A 23,830-nucleotide genomic window follows, 5' to 3' on the forward strand; every position below is an offset into this window, starting at 1 on the left:
AAGCCTAAATCCATGAAATTTCCGAAGTATCAACACATTGTTTAATAATGCTCTATAGAGTATTTAAACGGCTTATGCTTTATAGATATTTTTATATATATACTTTAATTACCTTATTTCTTGTTTAAATGCATATTTTACACATTTTATTGCTTTATAGATATTTTTATATATATACTTTAATTACCTTATTTCTTGTTTAAATGCATATTTTACACATTTTATTTTAATTACTCACCATCTTATGACTTTTAACATTATACATCTGAAAACTAAATATATTACGTAAAATTCTCTTTTCGTATGAAAAATTTGAAAACAGGGATCTACACACAGTCCTACGTTATGAACTCGTAATAACTCATTTGCCGTTTTGGAGGATTTTTCCGGGAATGTGAACAAACGAAGCATCGTCGTCTCATTTTCTTATCAGTCTCTTCTGAACAAAGTTTTGAAAAATGTCTTTCAGTTAATCTTTCAGAATCAATATCATAATATCAGAATTTTAGAATCAATATCTGAAATATTTTGCATCATTTCTGCTATTTCATGCTCTGTTAAACATTTTCAACGCTTCGACATTGAAACAGTAAAAACAGAAAGAATTCACGTCTAACAAGATCTAATTATTTTCTAAAAACTGAACTGTAAACAGAAATACTCGACACTTTAGCGCATATAAAACTTCTACTTACAATAAACAACTACCACGTGCGAATAAAGTACGATTTAAAGAGACGTCATAAATCACGCCATTCGGAAACATTTGTTTATATAATCAAAAACACGTGTATGTGAGTCATGCTTCTCTCATTTCGAGTAGAAGGTCTAATGTACATGTATCTGAAACCATATGGACATACAGTGCCATCTTGTGGCAGAAATTATAGTTTGAAAAACGTTCCAGGGTACTGGCACAAATACGTGACAGTCGGTAGTAAACGCAAAAATGCTCTGGCACGCGTGCGTGTCGGCCGGTAGGTAAGTGTGTTCGTTGTTGGCACGCATACGTGACAGTCGGCGCGAAGGGGTTAAGCATTATAAATTATTATATGCTTCAGTTTTTTTTTCTTTTGCTCATTTATTAATAAATTCTATGCCATTTGTTTTTGTAGAAACATGATATAAAGGAAAGCAGTGCAAATGAAAAAACTGCAGCTGTTGAGAAAGTAAGTTTTTATTCCCAAAATTCTAAATTGGTGCTTTTTTTCCTCCTGTGCTGTTTAATTAAAGAAAGCACTTTTTGTGATTTGCAAATCAATTTGATGTAAATTTTAATTTGTAAAATATTTCACCTTTTATTTTAAATTTGTAAATTTAATAAACTGTCTGTGTTGTTTAATCGTTTTGTATTATAAATATTCAATTTTTTTTATTTATATAATTTTTCTGTTCAACTAAATATTTAACTTTTCAATAATTAAAAGTTTTATGTGCATTTTAATGGGAGTATCTTTGCTGTGTAGAATCTTTAAATTGGTGGCAAAAGTTTCTTGAATTTTGGGACTGTTTGAGGAATTTTATTTCTTTGTTAAATAATGTAGTTTAAAATCTGTATTATGTATCTACCACACCTAGCCATGAAACCTTGCTGCTGTGTAACTAACTGGCAGATACTAATGCACTGATACCTCTAACTATGATTGAAAAATGCAGTGCAAGTCCCATCCTACTTAGGTTTAATATAAATTTTTCATGATGAAGTGTTTGAAGTAACAGGTAATGTGTAGATGAGGCAAGTCAAACTCATTATCTCAAGTGTGCCAAATAATCATTGATTGGAGATTAATATTTAAAAATGCATCAATAATGGATCACGATAACCAAGATTCCATTGATTACCCTACAAAAATATTAATAAAATTGATAGTTAATTGTTTATTTGTATAAAGTTGTATCATATAACTATAAGGAAGGAAATACTAGTACTTATTTAATGTATTTTAAAGATCAGTAATTATATAATTTAATAGATAAATTTTTTTATCTATATAAAAAAAGCAGTTACAATTAAAAATAATCCAAAGAACGTAAAACGAGGAACAGGTTGGATATTTTTGACTGAGGGAGATTTTAAAAATTAAATTAAGCAATTTTACGTGAGATATTTAAAAAAATTGCATCAATACATCAAGTGCAGCTTTCAAATTGATTAAAATGCACTTTTGTGCACTTAGAATCTGTGATCTTGTTTGTAAAAACCTGTGCAAATTAAAAATGTTAATGTTATAAAAATAATTAAGAATAACTTGGGATCCCTGATGTTCATGGTCATATATTATGTAAAGAAAACAAAATACCAGTTTTTCTATATCTGTATGATATAAATTTTTATTGCATTTTCATTTTATGATTTATTATGTATATATAATAAGTCAATTTTTGTAAACATTTGTCCCATTGCTGTAATTAGTAAAACATGTTTCTAAACCATGTATTATGTAACTTGGTCCAGAATATTTTTTTGTACATTTTTTTTAATTGGGGTTTTTTATGGCATATGCATGTTAGTATTTTTTTTTTTTTTTTTTTTTCTGGAAAGAATTTCTGGATGTCACAATTAGTGCGAAATCCCCAGTTTGAGAAAATAGTATTTTTTTACGCAATTTTTTTGGGTAAAGTCTATAAATTATATAGAACTGGACAAAATTGTGAGATGTAAGCAAACTCCAGTTGTTTTTTTCCAAATAATCTACAAAGGAATTACAATTTAATAGAATATTTTAATATTATTTTATTATTATTTTTGAGTCATTCCTTGGTAACATAGTCCATTGTGAGATTAAAAAAAAAAAAAAAAAATTAAATGAAACATCTAAAGCATAGGTTCTCAACCTTATCTTGCCCACCACCCACTTTAAGAATATTTTTTTTTCTAAAGCCCCCCCCCCATTTTTTTTACTTGCGAATCTGAAACAGCTGTTGCCACAATTATATTTAAATGTGTAATATTATAACTATAGTCATAAGATAGGATATGACCCTATCCTTATTCTGAGATTAAAGAAGATTGTTTCAACGAGAACAATTAAAATGCATACTTATATTAAAAAGTATTTTTATTAGCATTCGAAAGATATTGAATTTATTACCATATTTGCTGTCGTATAAGATGCACCCCTTTTTTATACACATTTTTGAAGGATAAAACTATTATTGATCATTATAATGAATTTAAAATATTTTAAATATAAAGTTATACAAAGTAAGAATTTCTGCAAATACCAAATCTATCTGGGAAAGAACACCTTTTAATCTTCTTCCTAATAACCCAGACACTTATCTCCAGAGCTAAATGAAGAGTCACTTGAAACCTCTTCTAAATCAGCACCTAAGTCCTCATACAACAAATTATCCTCTGTGCCCTGTTTCCATGTTCTTTAGTTTACGCAATCACTTGTAACTTGTATGCTATGTGATAACAATGTCGATGTTGTTTTTGAGCTATAACTTGCCAACAAATTTTAGGAAATTGAACAGTAGAAATTTCATAATCTTAAAATTCGTTCACAAAAATTGGAAAGTTTAAACATCAGCTGTGATTGTCGATGACAGCGCATGGGCATTCACTGAACATTATGTAACTAATATTCACATGCTTTGCAAGGAAAGAAGAAAAAATCATATATAATAAAAAACTGAGTATCGATGTATAAGACGTAGTATCGATCGAGGTATAAAGGCCCGTCCACACGACTGAGCTCGGAACGTAGCTGACGAAAGCGCATTTATGTTACCAGCGAAACAGCGTCCAAACAAGTATGCTAACGAAGAGTGTGTTTAACCAAAAGAATTATTTGGGACAAAAAAATCACATGAAGCTGTAACACAGCATTGTTTTCTTGGTCAATGGAGCTGTCATCCTGTTTCTTTGCTGTGTTTCGATATGTTTGCGGCAAGATGTCGGAATCAGATGATTTTTTGATAGCTGAAACTTTACTATTAAGTACAGTCATTAAGCAGAGGCAAAAAACAGTGAGAATGCATCTGAAAGATTTATTTAGAGTTCAAGGAGATTGTTTTTTCTTTACTGCCTTGTTTGCGAAATGAATATCCTGAATTATTTTTCAATTACTTTAGGATGAGTATTGGCCGATTTAACAGACCTTGCAGATTCTATATTGTATGAAAATTAAGATTTATAAAATTGGTTTGGAATACAGTATATAAAGAGAATTAAATTACTTGAAACACCATCCACCATATAATAAAAATCAACCTCACATTTTTCAATCTTCCCCCTCCTTTGGTTCTTGTTTATGTGTGGTGTGGGAGTACGTGTAAAGGAATCTCCCCTCCCTTGGTTATGCTTGTTTATGTGTGGTGTGGGAGTACGTGTGAAGGAATCTCCCCTCCCTTGGTTATGCTTGTTTATGTGTGGTGTGGGAGTACGTGTAAAGGAATCTGTGTAATAAGTAAAGCATTCTATAATTTGATTATTTTCTGTATATTATTACAGAAATAAATTAGAAGAAAAAGTTCATCCAATAAAATTTCTAAAGATATGCTGTTTTTAAATATTTTTAGCAGTGTGACATTAGCCCAAATGCTCTCAAAATGTGTATGTGCCTGTATACAGAGATGTATGTATGTAGGTATGTGTACGGGGAGAGGGGGAGGAAACGCCCATTTCAGCATAATATAAGATCTGAAAGCTTTCAGATATTTCTTTTTATTTATTTTTGAATTTGGAATAAGGTTCAAACTATGGAATTTTTTTTGAAATTATGTGTGGGATAAAATATGTAATAAGGGAAAAATATAGAGGTAATTTATGCAAGAGATGCAGATATATCATTATATAAAGGGTAATGGTTTCTATTTGCAATGCACATTTTTAAACTAAATTAAAAACAATAATAATAACAGATAAAGTGAGAATATAATGATTCATGATTAAATATAAGAAACATGTTTAAAAATGAGAAAAGCTAACTTTCATTTGCAGTGGGTACAGGTGAGGTTCAAACTCGCAACCTTTCCCTTTGCAGTCCAGTACGCTGACCACTCAGCTATCTGTGACAGTAGTTTTTGGGGAAAATAATATAAGATGTAGAAGTCAATGCAAAGGTAATTTAATTAAAATTAAATAAATGATTGCTGTATGACTCAAGTTGTAACTGTCCTCGAAAATTTCATAACTGTATTTTATTGAATGCTCTTTCACAGTCAAGTGCTTTATTTTAGAAGTGGTTATATTGTTGAAGTTATTTTTTGGTGTATTTAATATTGGGATATTTATTGAGCTTTTTGTTACACATGAAATAGTGAACATTTATAATAATTAAGGAGAATTTTGTAAGGCAGAAAGTTTGATTTCGTAGATACTGTAATTTATTTAGGTTCCTATTTCTTACGGTATTACTTACGGTGAAGCATATGGATATACATTTCTGGATCATTGCTTTATAAATATGCAATTCTTTCCCTTTAAGGAGAATTTGAAATTTATACTGATGTATATGATTTGAAAAATCTGAGGATGCGATAAACAATGCTGATTATTTTATTGCTGTATGTAGTTACAAGCTCTTTAAGCAAAATCTCATCTCTATGTGGTTTTGATGCCATATCCGATTCGAATGGTCATGGCAGGAATATCATGCGGAGCACGACGTCTCCTGCTTGATGACGAATGAGGCCTATAAGGCACTTCATTTTAGAAATGCCGGACGAGTAAATTCCAGAGGGAAGAATCCTGAGGTGCAAATGCTGTATTGAAATGGGTAAGCAAGAAGATTTTCTGATTATTACCTGTGATAAGAACTCACTCAGCTATTGGCTGTTCGGCCACATTGCGGACGAAAAAGCTGAACATGAGCAAACTCAGTTTTACGTCTTCTGTGTAATGCGAATTTACGGCGGTTGAAAAAAATATACATCAACTACGTCGCGAGCACATTCTTGTGGGCAGACCTTAAGACACACCCCATTTTTCAGACCTGTTTTTCGAAGGAAAAAAGTGTATCTTATACGCAGGCAAATACGGTACTTATCTAATGATGCATTTTAAGGAGTTTGTTAATATCAGGCTCTATTTTACTTAGAAACAACCGTTAGTTTCCGCATTTAGTAACATGAAGCCAGTTTCTCTTTTTAGTTACCAACGTTGTTACAGCACTAAATTCAAATTCAGCTAAATAGGAAGATGGAAATGCTATCAGAAATCGTTGAACAATCAACCATAATCCTGTGTACAGTTGCAAAATCGGCTTCTGCAGCTAAAAATTCTTTGTAGCCATTCTTGAATTTAATTTTTAATTCTTCATTTGTCTTCAGTTCTATTAGTTCTTCTGACTTTAATGATCCTGCTGTGTTGACATTTGAAAAAGGATCCAAAACTCAGTCTGGTGTGTTCACGTTTAGAACGACCTGGCATATCCATGTTTAGAATGTCCTGGAATTGTTCCTTGAAATCATTGTGGAGGTTTTCCAAGTGTTGACAGTAAACAAGCAGGTTGTCCTGCTTCAATGATACTGCTGATAAATTCGGGAAGTTATTGAATTCGCATCTGCCAATATTTCTTTTGTATAACAGCACTTTTGACATGAAAGCAGCAATGCTATTTTTTGTCTTAATCACGTTTAAATTGTCGCCTTGAAGTTGTAGATTAACATCATTAAACAATTTATACAGGTTTGTCAAATATGCAATATCATTCTTTGATGGGATGATGTTGTCATGCTGTTCTGTGTCTTTGTTTCCTAGGAACTCTATCACAGTCTCAAACAGATTGTTAAATCGAGTCAAACAAGTACGTTTTGACAGCTAGCGCACCTCTGTGTGAAGCAGCAGTCTCTTGAAATCTTCATCGTTGGCAGTGCAAAGCTGACTAAATAATCTGTCATTCAACGAGTTAGTTCTTATTTAACTGTTGTGATAACATATTGCAGTGACGTATGAAGACGTTCACTCAGATTTTTTCAAATTGGTAGCAAAAAGTAGTTCTTGACATATTTTTAATATCTTTGATAAACTTCATGTATGACAGTAACAAAGCTACGTTGGTTGATTAAGTGCACTTATCCAGCTAAATTGAAAATCGACAAGTCTGCAGATGATTGCACAATAATTCTTCAATGTTTTCAACCATCTCATCAATTCATCTTTGCACAGAATTATTGCTCAAAGGAAATTTTCCGATAATATCTGTAGCTGATTTATGGAGCACAGTAGTTATTACTTCTTTCACTGCCGGTAAAATTAAATCTTCCTCAATAATATGTGGTTTGCCTGTTTTAGCAATCAACAATGAGATACTGTACAAAGCTCGAAATCCATCATCGTCTTACATAGAAGCTGATGAAAAAAAGTTTTAATATAGTTGGCTAAATTGTGTACTTCTTTTTCATGTCTTGGAAATAGTTCACATGTTTGTCTTTCTTATTCGGGTGTATTTTATTAATATGATCTTGAAGCCTAGAAGGTTTCATCGCTTCATTTGAAAAAGTTTTTTGACAAATAAGGCACATTGGCGATGTTTCAAAATGGGATTTTCAATAAATCCGTATTGAATATAATCCACACTATACTTCCGACTCTTCATTTTTGCTTCCGATATGGTTTTTACTGTACAGATACGTGAGTAGTAGTAATGAATGTTAGAAGTATCCAAATTAAGGGTTAGTTATTATAAAATATATATACTGTGATAGCTGTGACAAGCAATGTGACATTCAGAGAGTGTTAACAATTAGCTGGTAAACACTGTTAGCTGGTAAAAGCAATTAACTGATCACAAGCTGGTAAAAAAAAAAAAAAAAAGTCCCAAAGACAGTTGTTATTAATTAACTATTTTCATTACCCAAAAATGCGTGACAAACAAAGCAAGTTCTCAACTAAATGTTTCCTTTTCCATGGGAAAAACTGGTGTTAAGCTGTTAAGCACCTTGCAGGAGATCCACTCATGGAGACACAAAAGAAAGACTTTGAGAGTGCTAAAAGTTGCATGGAGAACTGTGATAGATGTGCTGTGAATAGGGCACAGAGATTGCATCCGCAGAAGCGAATTGTCTGCTTTGATTTATTCAGTGCTCTAATGCTAATTTTAACATAATTCATCTTTTGTGTAATCAAGAATTGTTAAGTATTCATTAAAAATAAAAAAGGCAACCTGTCCGTTTAGTCTCCCATCTTGAGTAAACTCGGCAACGTTACAGTACTAGAGAGCTCTCAACCGTGAAAAGATCAACTTTTAAAACTCTGTCATCAATTGCACATGTGAATGCTAATGAAAATAAAATTAACAATCTTTATCTTTGTGTAGTTGGAGACATATAACACGCATTGACAGGAATAAGATAAATATGCAAGAGACTCGTATTTAACACATGGAAGTAAAGTGTGGGAGCAAGGATGATGCAGTAGCAGAGTGCGGGTTAGAACAAGCACAGATAATACCGTCAATTCCTGCAGGATTGCAAAAATCACATTATTTAACAAAAACTTGCTATAACTGAAGTGCTACAAGCATATTTTTTGCTGTTTTTTATTAACAGGCTTTCGTTAAATTTACCTGTTTTTATGTATGAGATATTTCACATAAAATTGGATGATTTGAAAATTTTTAATTCAAATCTAAAATTTAAAATTTTTACGTCATCTAAGTTAATGTAGATCTGATTGCAGTGGAATCTTTAATTTCAATTTTCGTCCACTTCAAGAATTTTTGCGCACATCATGAAAATGATTAAAATACATACAATAACAAAAATTAACCAATATTGGTGCTAGTTCAGTTTTCTATCTTCTATCTAGCTGAATTCTTGTAGTATACTAGATTGAGTTGATTCTTATATCATACTTTATTGGGTATATTGATATCCTGTTGTTAACAGTGTAATCTCTCCCTTAATACAAGTGAATATGTTCTGTTTCTTGAATAATGAAAGAAAATGCAGAGTTAGTTAACATGTGGATATTATTTTTATATAATATGGTGGCAGTTATTTGATAGATAAAAGCATCACACTTATTCAATTCTATTAATTAAATTATGGCCATATGGATTCAGTAGACAAATGTTTGATTTCCATAATTATGAAATGCTGTATTATTGCATATTGATTGTGCTTTTCCAAAATATTTTTGTTTTGCAATAGGTATGCTGTTCACATAGTAATTTGCTAGTTCTTTTCTTTTTTTAGTTTTTATGTAAAATTTATCAAAATTTTAGAATTGTTAATTATTTTTAAATACAACTCCAAAGAATTTATTTTTTAAAAAAAATTCCATGTAGGATATCAAGAAAAGAGAAAACGAAGACAAAATTGAATCAGAAGCAAAACGAGCCCGGTAATTTTATTTGGTTTATGTATTTTCAAATATAATTGTTTATGAATATTTATGTATGCTTAGTAAAATTAACAAAATTAAATAATTATGTTTATTAAAATTTATGGAAAGTATAGCTTTATAACTACTATAAAAATAATAATTCAGCTCTTTAAATTAACTAGATTTGTATATTATTTGTTTTGTATCATTATTTTATCCTTGGTGTAAGCAGAGTTGCATTATCTTGTAATTTCTAGCTGAATCAAATTTTTTAAAATGATTAAATATAATTAAAAAGGTATTATTATCTGAATTACTGCTTAAGCTGTATATTTATGAATTTCAGAACATTTATAGCTGCAGGCAAATAACTATTAACAATAAAATATTAAATGTTATTTTGAATATTGCATTCAGTAATAATTAAACTGCTCTAAATGTTAGCAATGTATGTCACAGTTAATGCAGAAACATATGTGCTTTGTAAAATTTAAAAATATGTTTCTGTATATGTATGCACATCTATAATGTAATTAAAAAATTTTAATTTAGATTCTTAATGCAGAGACATATGTGCTCTGTAAAATTTAAAAATATATTTCTATATATTTTTATATACATGTATAATGTTATAATTAAAGTATTTTTAATTTGGATTCTTTTCTATACATTTATTTCTTATTTTTCAGAGTTGAGTCTCCTCCATTGGAAGAAAATATTCCACTTACTACTCAAAATCCACCAGATAATGAAAACAAACCTAGGGTATTGTTTTCTGGACTTTTAAATATTAAAGAATATGCTAAGGTAAAAAGGCTTTTGAGTTAATGAAAGAATTGTAGATATAAATGTAGTAGTAATAAGATGCAGACATGAACAAGTTGTTATACTCAAAAAGAATATTTTCAAAAATATTTAATTTAGATCAGCGGTTCTCAATTTTTTGAATAACACGTACCATCTAAACAAAAATTTAAAAGCTGAAGTACCACTGCTACATTTTACAATGATTATTTTTCAACTTCTCAATAGAAATATTAAAAAAAATTAAGTTAAAAATTGGTTACCATTTTAGTTATCAAAATTTAAGTTTTAATACCTTAATTCTAAAACTTAGTGTGAAGTTTGGGCTTGTTTAAGACAGATTAATTTTTTTTTGTGCCTGGTGTTATTTCACTTAACTTTAACCATAAATTAAAATCCACTTTTTGTTCTCTATTTCTTTTTAAACTTTTCATGACAGCGCAACTTTATTTAAGACGCTCGTGCGGGACAGAAGGGAATCGAATGCAGTCACCGTACAGGATGGAGGTTTTGCATCGCTAAGCCTAATTTTATAAAAAAAATCAGAAAAAAAAGTTTCACTTCTAGCCTTACAATTTTTGGTATCATTTTAGATTATTACTTGAGCTCTTATATATGTTAAAATTGGCACTTATTAACGTTTTTTTTTTTTTTTTTTTTTTTTTTTTTTTTTTTTTTTTTGTTATTTTACATGAAAATATACTTAAAAATTTCCTTATCTTGTAAAATAATTTTCGGAAGCGCTATTCAAATTATTCCAAAGTTTTAATTGATAAAATCCATCAATACAGTCTAAAATTATTAAAAAAACACAATAAAGCCTATTTACAGTAAGAAGTAACAAAATTTAAAATGAAGACTGTGGTAAATCTCGAATCACGGAAAAGTATCACTTTTTAAATCTTTAGAAAAAGAATCATCGCTCTCATCTGCATTAGTAAATTAGTAAATGGTTCATTAACCATATGAGGGTATTCTTCCTCTGATAAATGGTGCCTTCGCGCCATAATAGACAAGAGGTGAGACTTCCAGAAATAAAAGGAGAAAAAACGGAAATACATCTGAAGTCAATGCTGGGCTGTTTAGTAACTATGAAAGACCGTATATAGTAAAGGAAAAAATAGAATTAAAAAAGGAATTGGATATATCTCATACACGCGAATATTTACATTAGCACACGGCAATTTAAAGAGCCCACTTCTGTTTACGCTTTCACTTCCCCACCCCACCCTCACAACATTTGATGAGTAAAATACCAAAGTCAGACAGAATATATCAAACTCAAGGTCAGGAACCTAAAACAGTGTTCATTTCAAAAATAATGGACATAGAATGCCATCTAGTGGCCTTCAGAAAAACGTTCCAGCTTAAAATGCATATACGCATCACCATCCTCTGAATGCAGTCTCTAGCGATGTGTGGATGGGACGCCCGGCTGTAAGAGACGTTATCAGGGAATGTGTATATGTGACGCATGTCCTGAAAGGGTTAAAATAAGGCATGGAAGAAAATAATTGTTCACACAAACAGGTTCTGCAAAAAGGCAAATTTAATAGCTTTATGTGAAACACCTTTAAATTCTTTTTTTTTTGGGGGGGGGGTTGGCCGAAAGTTAACAAATGTGTTATTTTTTAAATCTTCAGATAGAGTTCAATGACAGGAAATTTCTATCAATTTTCCTTTTCTTCATGAGATTTAATTAGTAGTTAAAAATAATTTTAATAATTTAATAGTTAAAAATACTTTGTTTCTTTGCATACCATCTATTTTCTCTTGCGTACCACCGACTGAGAATCGCTGATTTAGATTATTAAATGCAAAAGTTTTGATTTATGGGTAGTAATTTAATACTGTGTATGAAAACTTTTTCTGAGTATTTTGATAGACTTTGCCCTCTAAAAGTAAAGGAACAGCATGTTTTTTGTGTCCAATTTGAGAATGAAGCAACATGGAAACAAGAAAAGTTCAACACAAATATGAATTACAACAAAAAATTGTGCTCTTGGCAGGGAAGTCCAGTTTTTAAGAAACAGTATATCACAGTTTTTTGAGGGGAAATGGGGTGGTAACATTACAAAAATGGGTTCTAATAAGGAATTTGTTTACCCCTAGCTGCAATGCATTGGCAGCAGCAGCATTACATGCTGTCAATTAATTTGTCGGTCAGTGAAATGGGAAGCAATGACCAGACACAGAGTAATCCTTATTCAAGCTCATCTAATACCTTGGAGGAGGATTTAAAGCAGCAATTTGTCTCACATGGTAGTCCCAAAGATGCTCTATCGGATTCAGGTCTGGAAATTGAGCTGGCCATTCCATTTGCTCCATACCTTGACCCTCAAGATATTCTTCAGCAATCCAAGCTCGGGTTAGTCGCACATTGTCTAGAATTTAGGGAAGGCACCGAGATTCAAAATTTAGAGGTGGCAAAATTTTTTTAATTTGTGGGAGGTACTTGGCAGCAATATTTAGGATCTGTAGGGACTGTGCCAAAATGTCTAGCACTGGCTCTAGATAAGACTTAAGTATGTGGGAGAATTTATGGTGCTACTTTGGTAGACAGTTGCACGGATTTTTGGCGATTTACGTTGGCGCAATTTTTACAGTCGTCAGCCATCTTGAAAAGCGCTGTTTTTACGCATAGTAAAGTATTCGAAACTTTAAAAAAAAAAAAAATACCTTTAAAAGTAATGGATTAATTTTTTGTTGAAAATGTCGTTTTTTAAGATGGCAGGCAAGTGTAAATAAATACATTTACTATGAGTATAAAGTACTAAAGTAAGGCTATTATTACTTTCATAAAACAAAAAAGAGAATAAAAACACCGCTATAAAAACATTGTGCCAACATTTAATTAGATTAAAATATTACTGAAATTGAATATTGAATTAAAAACCATCCTACCAACATTTAAAAGAATTAGAATATTATTAAATTCAAATACTTTAAAATAGGTTATATAAAATATAATTAACATTAAAACATATGTGACAATAATTATCTCAGCAATTTTTGAAAATAGTGTATTAATTTTTTTAACAAAAATTGAAGTATACAATTAAAAAATAAAATAAAAATATGTACTTACATTTTTTTGAGTAATTTAACCTCTTTTTTATTGATAAGTACCACAAAAGAAATCGAAATCATAATTGAATCGGATCTTTTAACCATCTTCATCTGTTATCCAAATATCTCGCACTTCATTGAAGAAGCAATTAGCGAGGTTTCCTCCAAAATTTCCTCTGACTCTATTAACAATTTATAAATAAATCTTTGATTAGGAAAGACAGGTTGGCCAAAATAAAGTCTCAAAAGGCAATTTTTTTATTCCAATACCAATAATTCTTGGTAATTACCAATAACAACATTCGTCTTCAAAACGGAGATATCCATTCCATTTGAAATCCGAGGAATTCGAAGAGATGAATAATAAAATTTTAAAATGGCGCGGTAATGCACAAATATTCAGTAACCAATCAGGGAGCTAATTACATCACGCATAAAATTAAAATTATTTAAATAATCATTCATACTAAAATCATTTTTAAAACAAATGCAAAATTAAATTTTATTTTAATATTTAACAGCCATAAATAATGTTTAAAACATTAGATTAAATTTATAGATATTAATAAAACCAATTACTTTTTAAGTAAGGTGAGGTCATTGATTACATCATCCACAACGTAAAATTATATAAAATATTATAAACAACAAAATTTTTATTTCAAATAAAAATGTAAAATTAAATTGATTTTTAATATTTAGAAACCATAAATAATATTTAAAACACGGAAGTTATGCATAATAAAAAGCATTATTTTTTTAATAAAATGACAACAAAGTATCGGTTACCATAAATAACGTATCCAGCAATGAGTTTACCATAAGTTATATTACTCGCCAAAAGGCAAATCGCCAAAATCCGTGCAACCGTCTACCAAAGTAGCACCGAATTTATTTATTCGAGATTAGGATAAACTTAAAGTGTATGCAAGAAACAGGCGTTGTAGAGTCATTAGGTTATTTCGAAGAAGGAGACATGAAAAATGAGCAGTGCCCTCGCCGGGACTCGGACCTGTTGAATATGTGCCAAGCGTGCAGACCATTACACCATGAAGGCTGGAGAAATTCCTTATATACTCCCCCTTTAAAAAGGCGACTAGATTTGGCAATTAGGCTGCCCAGTCGCCAAATCCTGGTGATGGAGAATCATCATCCACAATCATTTTTTAGTTCAGGTACCATTGCAGAGTTATGTAAAATTTTCTTGAGTCAGGAAATTGAAGAAATGACCAATGCCCTCCCCAGGACTCAAACCTCGGACCTCTCGAATACGCGGCGAGTTTGTTGACCATTGCATCACGAAGGCATGCTAAGAAGGGGAGAAAATACCTTAAGTGTAAGTATAATAAATCACTAAAGTAATAAAATTCTGGCTTAACATCATCAGCATGTGTTAGAAGCAAGACAAAATTCAGTTGAACAATATGTTTTTAGTCACCAATCTCATGATACATTGCCAAGAATACATAGCAGATTCTAGCTAAGTTTTATGATGGTAACTGTGAATTTGAAGATTTTTAGGTATTGCAGACAAAAAGTAAAATTTTCCAATTAATGAGATTCGGGGAAAAATGTAGAGAAGTGGCAATAAATGAAGAAAATTTTTTCATTACGGTGACAGTGTCCTTATCATCAATCAGCTAACAGGATTGATGATAAGGACACTGTCACCGTAATGAAAAAATAATGAAGCACTTATGACCTTAATGGAATCAAAATTTACACACACTCATACACACACAAAAAAGGGAGGGAAGTGAAATTTGCAGTAGGGTTCTAAATCTAGAAAATATTGCTACTATTAGTGAGGAAAGTGAAAAAGGTTGTTGCAAATGAAAAAATTTCAGCTGACAGTATGGTGGAATTTCTCTACACAGCAATAACAGGAAAGGAATAAGGAAACAAACAAATATTGAGCCTTTGTACCCCTCTCTTTTTTGTGTGTGTAAATTTTGATTCCATTAAGGTCATAAGTGCTTCATTATTTTGTAAATCACTGTTTCATATTTTTAATTTTATAATTTCCACTTGTTAACTTACTAGATTTAAATTGATGATCTAATATCTAGAAATATCCCACATCTGTAATTGCCGAAGTCCTGATGAGTCCAGATCTCGGATTTTATATTGTATAATGCTTTAACCTCTATATTTAAAGAAGAAATTCCTTCTCTGTATGCTAAGACTACAACTTTATTGTGATAAAATCTTGAAGGTTGCAATTCCATCAAACTATACATTGAAATTTACTGCTAAATTTCATGTTGGGGGGCTTTGCTAAAGAAACAGGTTATTAAATTTGTATTGTTTATATTTCTGCAAACTCCTCTGATGATTTCATTTGTTTTTATTTAGACTATAATAAAAAGTGTTTTTCAAATGCAGACTTAATATATTGGATGCATTGTGGAAAGTGCAGAAAAAAGCATGGAGCAGATTTATTACTGCCATGGAGACCATTTTTATTTTAGAAATTAGTGCATAGATTGATAGTTTAAAGAAAGAACCATTAAACAGAACATTTTTGCAGAGAAGAATTTTTTAAGCTTAATTTATGATTTAGAAAATTCATACTAAAAATGGTTATATTCTGTCTGTATATATAAATCATTTTTATGTGCAGACTTTTATGCAGGCTTGATATAATTTAAAAATGGGGTATGTTCTTTGTGCCCAGTGATAATTATCATTTTGGAAACAATTTAAAACCATTTGTTTGAAATAATTTTCTGGCTAATTTGGTTGCATTAAAATCATTTCATTTATTGAAAACTAAGACTGTAATAATGCTACTTTTATGTATTATTTGGGTGTTGGTTGCTCATGAGCTGCCTTAGTATGCTTTTTACTGTTATATGAAACTACAGTTGTGTTTTTACCCCCTTTCCTATTATAAATTTTTGCATTTTTTTAGATTGTGTGCCAGCTTGGAGGGTGTTTGGCTAAATCACCTGTAGAAAGCACTCACCTTGTCGCTAATCAGTATGTTAGGACTGTGAAATTTCTTTGTGCTATTCATGTTGTGAAATATGTTGTTACTGTAGACTGGCTGAAGGAATGTGAAAAGCAGAATCAATTTGTAGGTAAGTGGGCTGAAAGAAAAACTTATCTTTGCTATTAAATAATGAAGAATCTGTATGTTCCTTACATTACAGAAAAACAGCAGAACCTAGAATCACCAAATTTTGAATCCATGTTGTCTTCCACTCAAACGTGTGCATCTTGAAGCTGGAATTTGAAATTTGATTTATTTCATATTTTGTACAAATTTAAGGAAATTATATGAATATTTCATCAGTAAACTCAGTGATTTGAAAGGAAGATAGTGGCAACATTGTTTGATATAAAACATTTTTATCTACAATGCATGAGACTGTTGCCATTCAGCAAAATGAAAGCTATGAGTTTCTTGATTTTATTCAACAAACTGAAATGAAATACTTTGATCTTCCATGGCCCAATGTGTTGCCCTTCTTTAACATTCCTTCCTTTATATTTCGCTTTTTTTAAAAATCAAAATTTAATCTCTGATACTCAGTAACAAACCAAGCAATAAACACAGATTTTTTTTCAGAACGTTGTTCTGCTTTTTAATTCACTTCATTTAGAAAAAATATGCTTAAATGGCAAGATATGTTTAATTAGAAATATTAAATGTTTGACAGGGGTTGGACAAAAATATAGAAACACCTTTAAAAAAACATGTTTCTTTGCTTAACCCTTTGTGACACGCATATTTAAAATATATTTTAATCTTTAAAAAAATGCCTTAGAATAAGTCAGATGGACTTACTTAAGTGCCTTTAAGGCTTGAAAAAAATTCTGCGCTTTTATTTTTTACGGTAGAAGGTGGGATAGCGTTTGTCCCACCATGCAACTAGCACATGTCTTATAGCATAATGGTGTATAGCAGGAAAAAAAATTATATGTGGAATGAATAAACAAAATAAAGCGTGCATTCTAAAATATTCATAATAAACACACTAAAATGCATTTTGTACTTATTGCATATATGCATGACTTGTAAAATTTTGCATATGCACATTTTGCATATAGTATATATTTAATATTTTTAAATTATAGGAACAAAAGAAAATATTTTCTTGAATATTTTTTAAGATTAAAATTTGATACTCATACATATGATACTAAATAAAATATTAAAATTGTCATTTAATTCAAAAACATTTATATATGATTAAAATTGAAAAAAAGTCATTTTTCATGAAACTTTGAAAAAAATGTTGTTTCATTCTTCTGTAAGCATAGAGGCACTTCACATGTTTCACACATCCAAAATGTTCGTCGTTCTTCTTTCGATATGCTGCAATATGCACATCTTCTCCTGCTCGTTCTCTTTGGCATTTTACTTACATTTTTTAGTCTCTTTTTCTGGTTGTACGAACGGGTTTTTAGTTTTTATTTGAACTGGGGATTTCAGTTTTCTTTTCAGCTCTTTCTTGCCTGCAAGTGCCATTAGACCTTCTGTAACTGAGAGAAGAAAATCTTTCATTGTTTTTACATCATGATCAGGTTCACGAACAAACTTGAATAAATGTGTTTACTATACTCGCATCTAAAAAGTAAAAAAAAAAAAAATCATGTGCCACCGTTTCTTGCTTTTGCGGTCTATTTCATATAGTCCTTTCAGTTGATCAATCAGTCGACATATCCCATATTCTTATTGTATGAAATAATGCTGTTTGGGCTCAGTACTTTTTTTTTTTTTTTTTTTTTTTTTTTTGTCTCTCCATCTCATTCTTTTCTATTAATTTCTTTCATTTCAGTTGCCTTGTCCAAGCAAGGCAGGATAGAAACGGATCTTTTATCCTTCCATTTTATGCAATAAATTGAATCATCGCTAACTGAAAAGTCTATATATTCTCTTGACATAAATTTGTCTTTTAAATTTTTGGGTAGATACTTCCGATCCATATTTACAGTGCCACATGTAAATGTGGTGTGATGGGTCTGTGTCTTTAAAAAGTGAAACAAATTATAACTACTTCCCTTTCTTCTTCAGCAATAACTTCAACCTCAGTTATTCTCTCCTGGATATCAATTTCATCTGAATCAGAACTGACATCTGAAGCATTTGAGTCGCAATCGGATGGCAATTCAGCAAAAAGATCCAAAGCTTCCTGAGTTGTTAATTTTTTTCTAGACATTTTAGCACATCAGAGCATACAACGGATGTAAAAGCGCGCACAATCATGAAAAAAGTAGATGCAAAAAAGAAAAGAAAAAAATAATCTTGAGTGCTGCCATCTATTGAGTGGAAATTCAAGTGTGTGGTGGGACAAATTTTAACCCACTTATTTCAACTGCAAAATTATATTATAAATATATAAAATATTGAATCCAATTACTATTTTTGAAAATAAAATACCTTTGAATATTAAAAAGAATCATACATATCATAAATTGTATACCAAAATTTTTAAAATATTGAAAAATGCGAGATACATGGATATCACTCTTGTGATCCTATTTTGAATATTTTTTGCTTATAAACTTAAGCCCTGGTATAGTAGTAACATGTACTGAGAAAAATAATAACTAAAATAGATTATTTTTAGAAGATTAGAAAATTTCTAACGGAAATTGCTAACTGAGAAAATAAATATTAATTAGGTGGGACATATATTGACCCACCATGCCGCAAAGGGTTAATATGGTGTAGGAAACCCGTTGGCATCCAAAACAGCTTGCTGTCTTCTCGGAATGGATAAATACAGTTCCTGTATGTTTGCCAAGGGAATATTATACCATTCTTCCTGCAAAACGGTGGCAAGTTCAGATAACGATGTTGGCGGTGGATAACGAGAACGCACTTTCCGTTCCAATGTAGACCACAAAGGTTCGATAATATTCAGGTCTGGTGACTGTGGTGGCCAGGGGAGATGGGACAACTCATCCTCGTGCTCAGAAAACCAGTCCTGGACAATGGGAGCTGTGTGAACAGGGGCTTTGTCGTCTTGGAAGACACCATCACCATCGGAGAACAAAGTTTGTACCATGGGATGAACTTGATCGGCCAAAATGTTCACATAAGTCTTGGCAGTCATGTGCCCTGACACAGTTATCATGGGGCTAGCAGAGAGCCAGGATATTGCTGCCGAAACCATAACAGAACCCCCGCCATGTTTCACTCTTGGCAACAAGTAGTCTGTATTATAGGCTTGAGATGGCGTTCTCCAGACGTAAACTCGGCCAGAAGTGGGAAACAATGTGAAAGAAGACTCGTCAGACCACATTACTCGCTTCCACTGCTCTATAGTCCAGGCTTTATGACTTAAACACCACCTTTTCCTGTTACGGGCATTAGCATCACTGATGAGTGGCTTCTCAATTGCAGCACGGCCAGCAATTCCCTGTTTATGAAGCTCCCTTCTAATTGTTTTGGTACTCACAGGGTTCGGTAACACAACATTCATTTCAGCAGTAACTTTTGCAGCTGTGGTCTTCTTATTTTTCGTCAGAATTGCCCTTAATGATCGTCTGTCACGATCACTCAGGACACACTTTCGTCCGCACTGTGATTTAGCAGATGATGTTTTTCCACTTTTCAAATATGTGGAATAAATCTTCGATACAGTACCTCTTGAAACACTACACACCTCGGCTACCTTGCTAACGGAAGCACCTACCATACGTGCTCCAACAATTTGCCCATGTTCGAAGTCTGTTAACTCTGACATAATGCAATGACAACCTCACATAACAAGACTCCGACAACAACTGAACTGTTTATCACATTTACGAAGTTGTATAGGTGGCGTCAGTAGTCAAAAACGCCAGCGCCACCTACATATTTCATTAAAATCAATCTTTCTTTTCAAACATGCATTTCACAAGGTGTTTCCATATTTTTGTCCATCCACATTCATGTAGTATGTGATCTACTGTTTTAATTACTTAGTTTATTTATAGCTGGTATTACTGAAAGGCTATTTTTGAATATGGAAATAACTAAATGAAAAGGATTCCATAATTTAACTGATTGATTTTTTAATTCAACTATTTAAAACTTTAAATTACTTGCTTGCGATTTTGGTGAGTTTTTTTAAAAAAAGATAGCCAAATCATTCATATTTATCATGAGCTGTTTGTAAACTAATTGCTGTGGTATGATAAATTCTTTCTGGTAACTAATGAAAGAATATTTTATTTATAATCAGAAGCTAGATAGGAATGTAAATATGTATTAATTTCAATTATAAATATTTGCATTTTGTTTAATATATGAAAAATATTTATTCTTTTCTAAATAGTAATAAATATGTTCTGCCCTTTTCATGAATATTTTGTAAAACCAAAAGTATGTATTCCAGCTTCAGTAAGCTGAAAATTAAAATATGTACATTAATTATGTAAATAATGCATATTGATTATTAGGATATTGATTTTATGAATTATAAATAATACATATGATTTGAAAGTTGAGAACTATTTTGACAATTGAGTATAAAAACAGTCATTTAAAATGAAAATAAGGCTGTAATTTCTTTGCTCATTAATGGTTTGTTGAGCTTATTTTCAGATTTACTTGCTTAATAGATCTGTTGTAGTTTTATCCATGTATTACTTTTATTAGGTCCAAATTATATCATACTTTGTACACAAATTAAAGATACATATTGATGTGCATCAAGGAAAAAAGGAGTAATAAAATACTTCTCTTGCTTTTTGAAAGGCTAGACAGTACGTTTCTTGACTTAATGTTTTTGGAATATGCATAACCTTGCCTCATGAATTTTTTTTTTATTCTATTCAAATATAATGATGTGTCATTCTCACAATTTTTTAAATGCTGTTTACTTTCCAGCATAAATAAGTGTTTATATCTTTCCTCTTTTGCAAATGAATTAAATGCTTCATATTAGATTAATTAAATCAGCTACTCAGCAATTATAAAATTAATTCTAATTTAATGATATCTTGTTTTTATTGCTGTTACTTTGTTACTTTTTTTGGTACTATTTTTTACTTCTTGAATAAAATGTAGGTTTCTATTGAACATGATGAAAACGTGATTGTTTTATTTTTTATATGGATTTTCAAATGAAAGTCTAATATACTCATTAAAATTCAAATATGTTTGAATATTGTTTGAAATATTTGTATAAAGTATAAACTAATCTCGTGTAATTTTAGATGAAGAACCATATATACTTCAAGATCCCGAAAATGAAAAAACATATAGTTTTAGCCTGAAAAGTACATTAAGAAGAATAGATAGGACACCTTTATTTAAGGTAAAAATTTAGATATAGTTAATGTGATGCAAATTGCTAAGTCTTTTAATCTGATGTCATATTTTTTAATATTAATTTCTGCCATATTGAAATCTTTATATTTCTTCTCTATAATACATATAATACAGTAAAAGCTTGCCTAAAGGGACATGTCAAATGTCAGATATGTGAAAATTCTAGATAGTCTAGCATATAGCATATAAAATTGCAGTGCACAGTAGAAAAGCCAAATGAATGAATTAAAAAAAAATTCCAGTTTAAAATTATAAAAACAGACATTACGCTTCACACATTAAGATCGATTTATTTTCATATGCCTTAAACATATGAATGTAAAACATCTTATCTATTTACAAAATCCTGTTGGCCATGTGAGTTGACAGAGAAGCCACCAAATTTGTAGAATTTGTAGAATTATGTGTCCTTTCGACAGATGTTTGAAAGATCTAATCTCTAATTTTTTAATTAGGTAATCAAGAGACACAAGTTGTGGATGTAATGTATGGGGGGACTCACTTCTCATAGTTTTTTACATCGCATCACCTTTGTTTATCCATCTTCAAATAAATTTGCATATCATGTGCATTAACATATACTTTTGATGCCAGGATCCAATAATTTTGTAATACATGCTTATCCAAAATGAGTAGTAAGGTACAGTAGACATCAATTAAAATGGTAAAAATTAAATGTTATTATCTGAATGCTCTTATTAAACTGCCCAAATCCCACTGGTTTGTATACAGACCCTGAATCCCTGATGCTTTAAAGAAGTAAACAGTTTCCGAAAGACTACAGTAACTTCTTATGAATGCTTTTGAAATAGGATAACAAACCGAAGAATAATATTCTTTTTATTTACAACTGCACAGCATATAATGTAAATGTCTTTCATACGCGTATTGAAGTTATATTTTATTAAAGGATTATTAAACTGGATGAAAGAACAATATCAGTGTTATAGAGTTTTATAACATATATGATGTGTTATAAATGCAATGAATTAGGAAGGAAAATTATAACCTTGATTCACTGGATATTGTGAACATGTCTTGAAACTACATCTAAGAAAAGATAATAAAAATTTAAGATGTGGTGAAATAGAAGAAACTGAAGAGAAAGTAATGTCTCCAACAAATATGGGTTGTTAAGAATTTAATGCTTGGATGAATATTGGTAAAAAATTAAAGTTTCAACATTGGTGACAAAAAAGTTACCTACCAGTAGCTTTGTGAAACTAGTTTAACAGGGTTCGTACGGTCCTTAAAAGTCCTTAATTTTGGCCAAAATGAATAAACAGTCTTTAATTTTGTTCATTTGACATTTCTTATCATTTCTAATGATTGCCATTCTATGTGTGAATTGCAATTTCTCATGAATATGGAATTAAAATTTCACGGCTGTTAACCAATCTGTTGGCCGATTTGCTTTGCAAATGATTAAAAAAAAAAAAAAAAAAAGTTAGCTACCCGAACGAAAGTATCGGTGTCTGATTGCCTATTCACCCAATCTTTCGAAACAGGTGTTATCCATAAATTTAGGCAGATTGTGACGAAAGCATGAAGCCGGAAGTTCTTTAAGAGGCGAAAGTGATGATGAAGGTGCTCGAGAAAAAAAAAGGGGGGTATTCTGAAAATATTTGCCAAAATTAGAGCAATCCCAATCTGGAAAGCCACAACCCTTCCGACGCCACTAGGAACGAGATGCCTGGAAAGTGCATTTTCAATAAACTGTGGCTTAATCAAGCTGACTACGAAGACTGGATATTGATGGATGACAATCCTTATAAAGCTAAATGTGGTCTTTGTCTGAAACAAATTGAAATTTCTTTAATGGGAGAGTCAGCGCTGAAAATTCACATGAAAATTAAGTTTCATTTTATCATTTCAATTTGTTTTTACATGGTTTTGCTTAGCTTAATTTCTGTGTTTGTTTCAATTAAGCCATAAATTAATTTTTTATCACCTTCTACAGAGTTTATTCTCTTTTGCACATACTATATGTATGGGATATCGGGATTATGAGTTTATTTCTGCAGAGGGTCTGTTATCAATTTCGCGGGAAATCTGTTGGCTCCATTTCGATTTTAGGTCGCCAAGGGCAAATTCGGTAATGCTAGCCAAGAAAAAGTGAAGTTCGGAAATATGTTTTGAAGCTTCAATAGACAATTAAGTATTTGGTTTAATCCTATGCTGTTGATAGTAATGCATTATTTTTGCTAATGGCGATACAATTATTAGTTGAAAACAACTAACTAATTTAAAAAAATTTAATTTTTTTAAAGCTGAAAACAACTAATTGAAACTAATTTTCCTGAATTAACTAGACGCAAAATGAACTTTCATGAATTACTAAAGTTATTGGGTAGAAGTTTAACTGAAAATCTGCTTTTACCGATGGTTGCAAAATGTCCCAGCAGTTG

At 31.0% G+C, this 23,830-nt stretch overlaps 1 protein-coding gene across 1 annotated transcript in view; it reads left to right on the forward strand.

Annotated features, from left to right (window-relative positions):
* Positions 1-23,830, forward strand: part of LOC118185948 (uncharacterized) — a 151,485-nt gene that overhangs the window by 119,992 nt on the left and 7,663 nt on the right. Inside the window, exons 15-19 of the mRNA XM_085813870.1 lie at positions 1,116-1,169; positions 9,240-9,295; positions 9,967-10,084; positions 16,065-16,233; positions 21,308-21,408. Of these exons, the coding sequence (XP_085669996.1) occupies positions 1,116-1,169; positions 9,240-9,295; positions 9,967-10,084; positions 16,065-16,233; positions 21,308-21,408 (498 nt within the window). The remainder of the gene's footprint in view (positions 1-1,115; positions 1,170-9,239; positions 9,296-9,966; positions 10,085-16,064; positions 16,234-21,307; positions 21,409-23,830) is intronic.

This window comes from Stegodyphus dumicola, chromosome 3 (assembly GCF_044657685.1).
Source record: "Stegodyphus dumicola isolate Sdum_Otavi_A_Nest chromosome 3, ASM4465768v1".
NCBI classification, from domain to species: Eukaryota; Metazoa; Arthropoda; class Arachnida; order Araneae; family Eresidae; genus Stegodyphus; species Stegodyphus dumicola.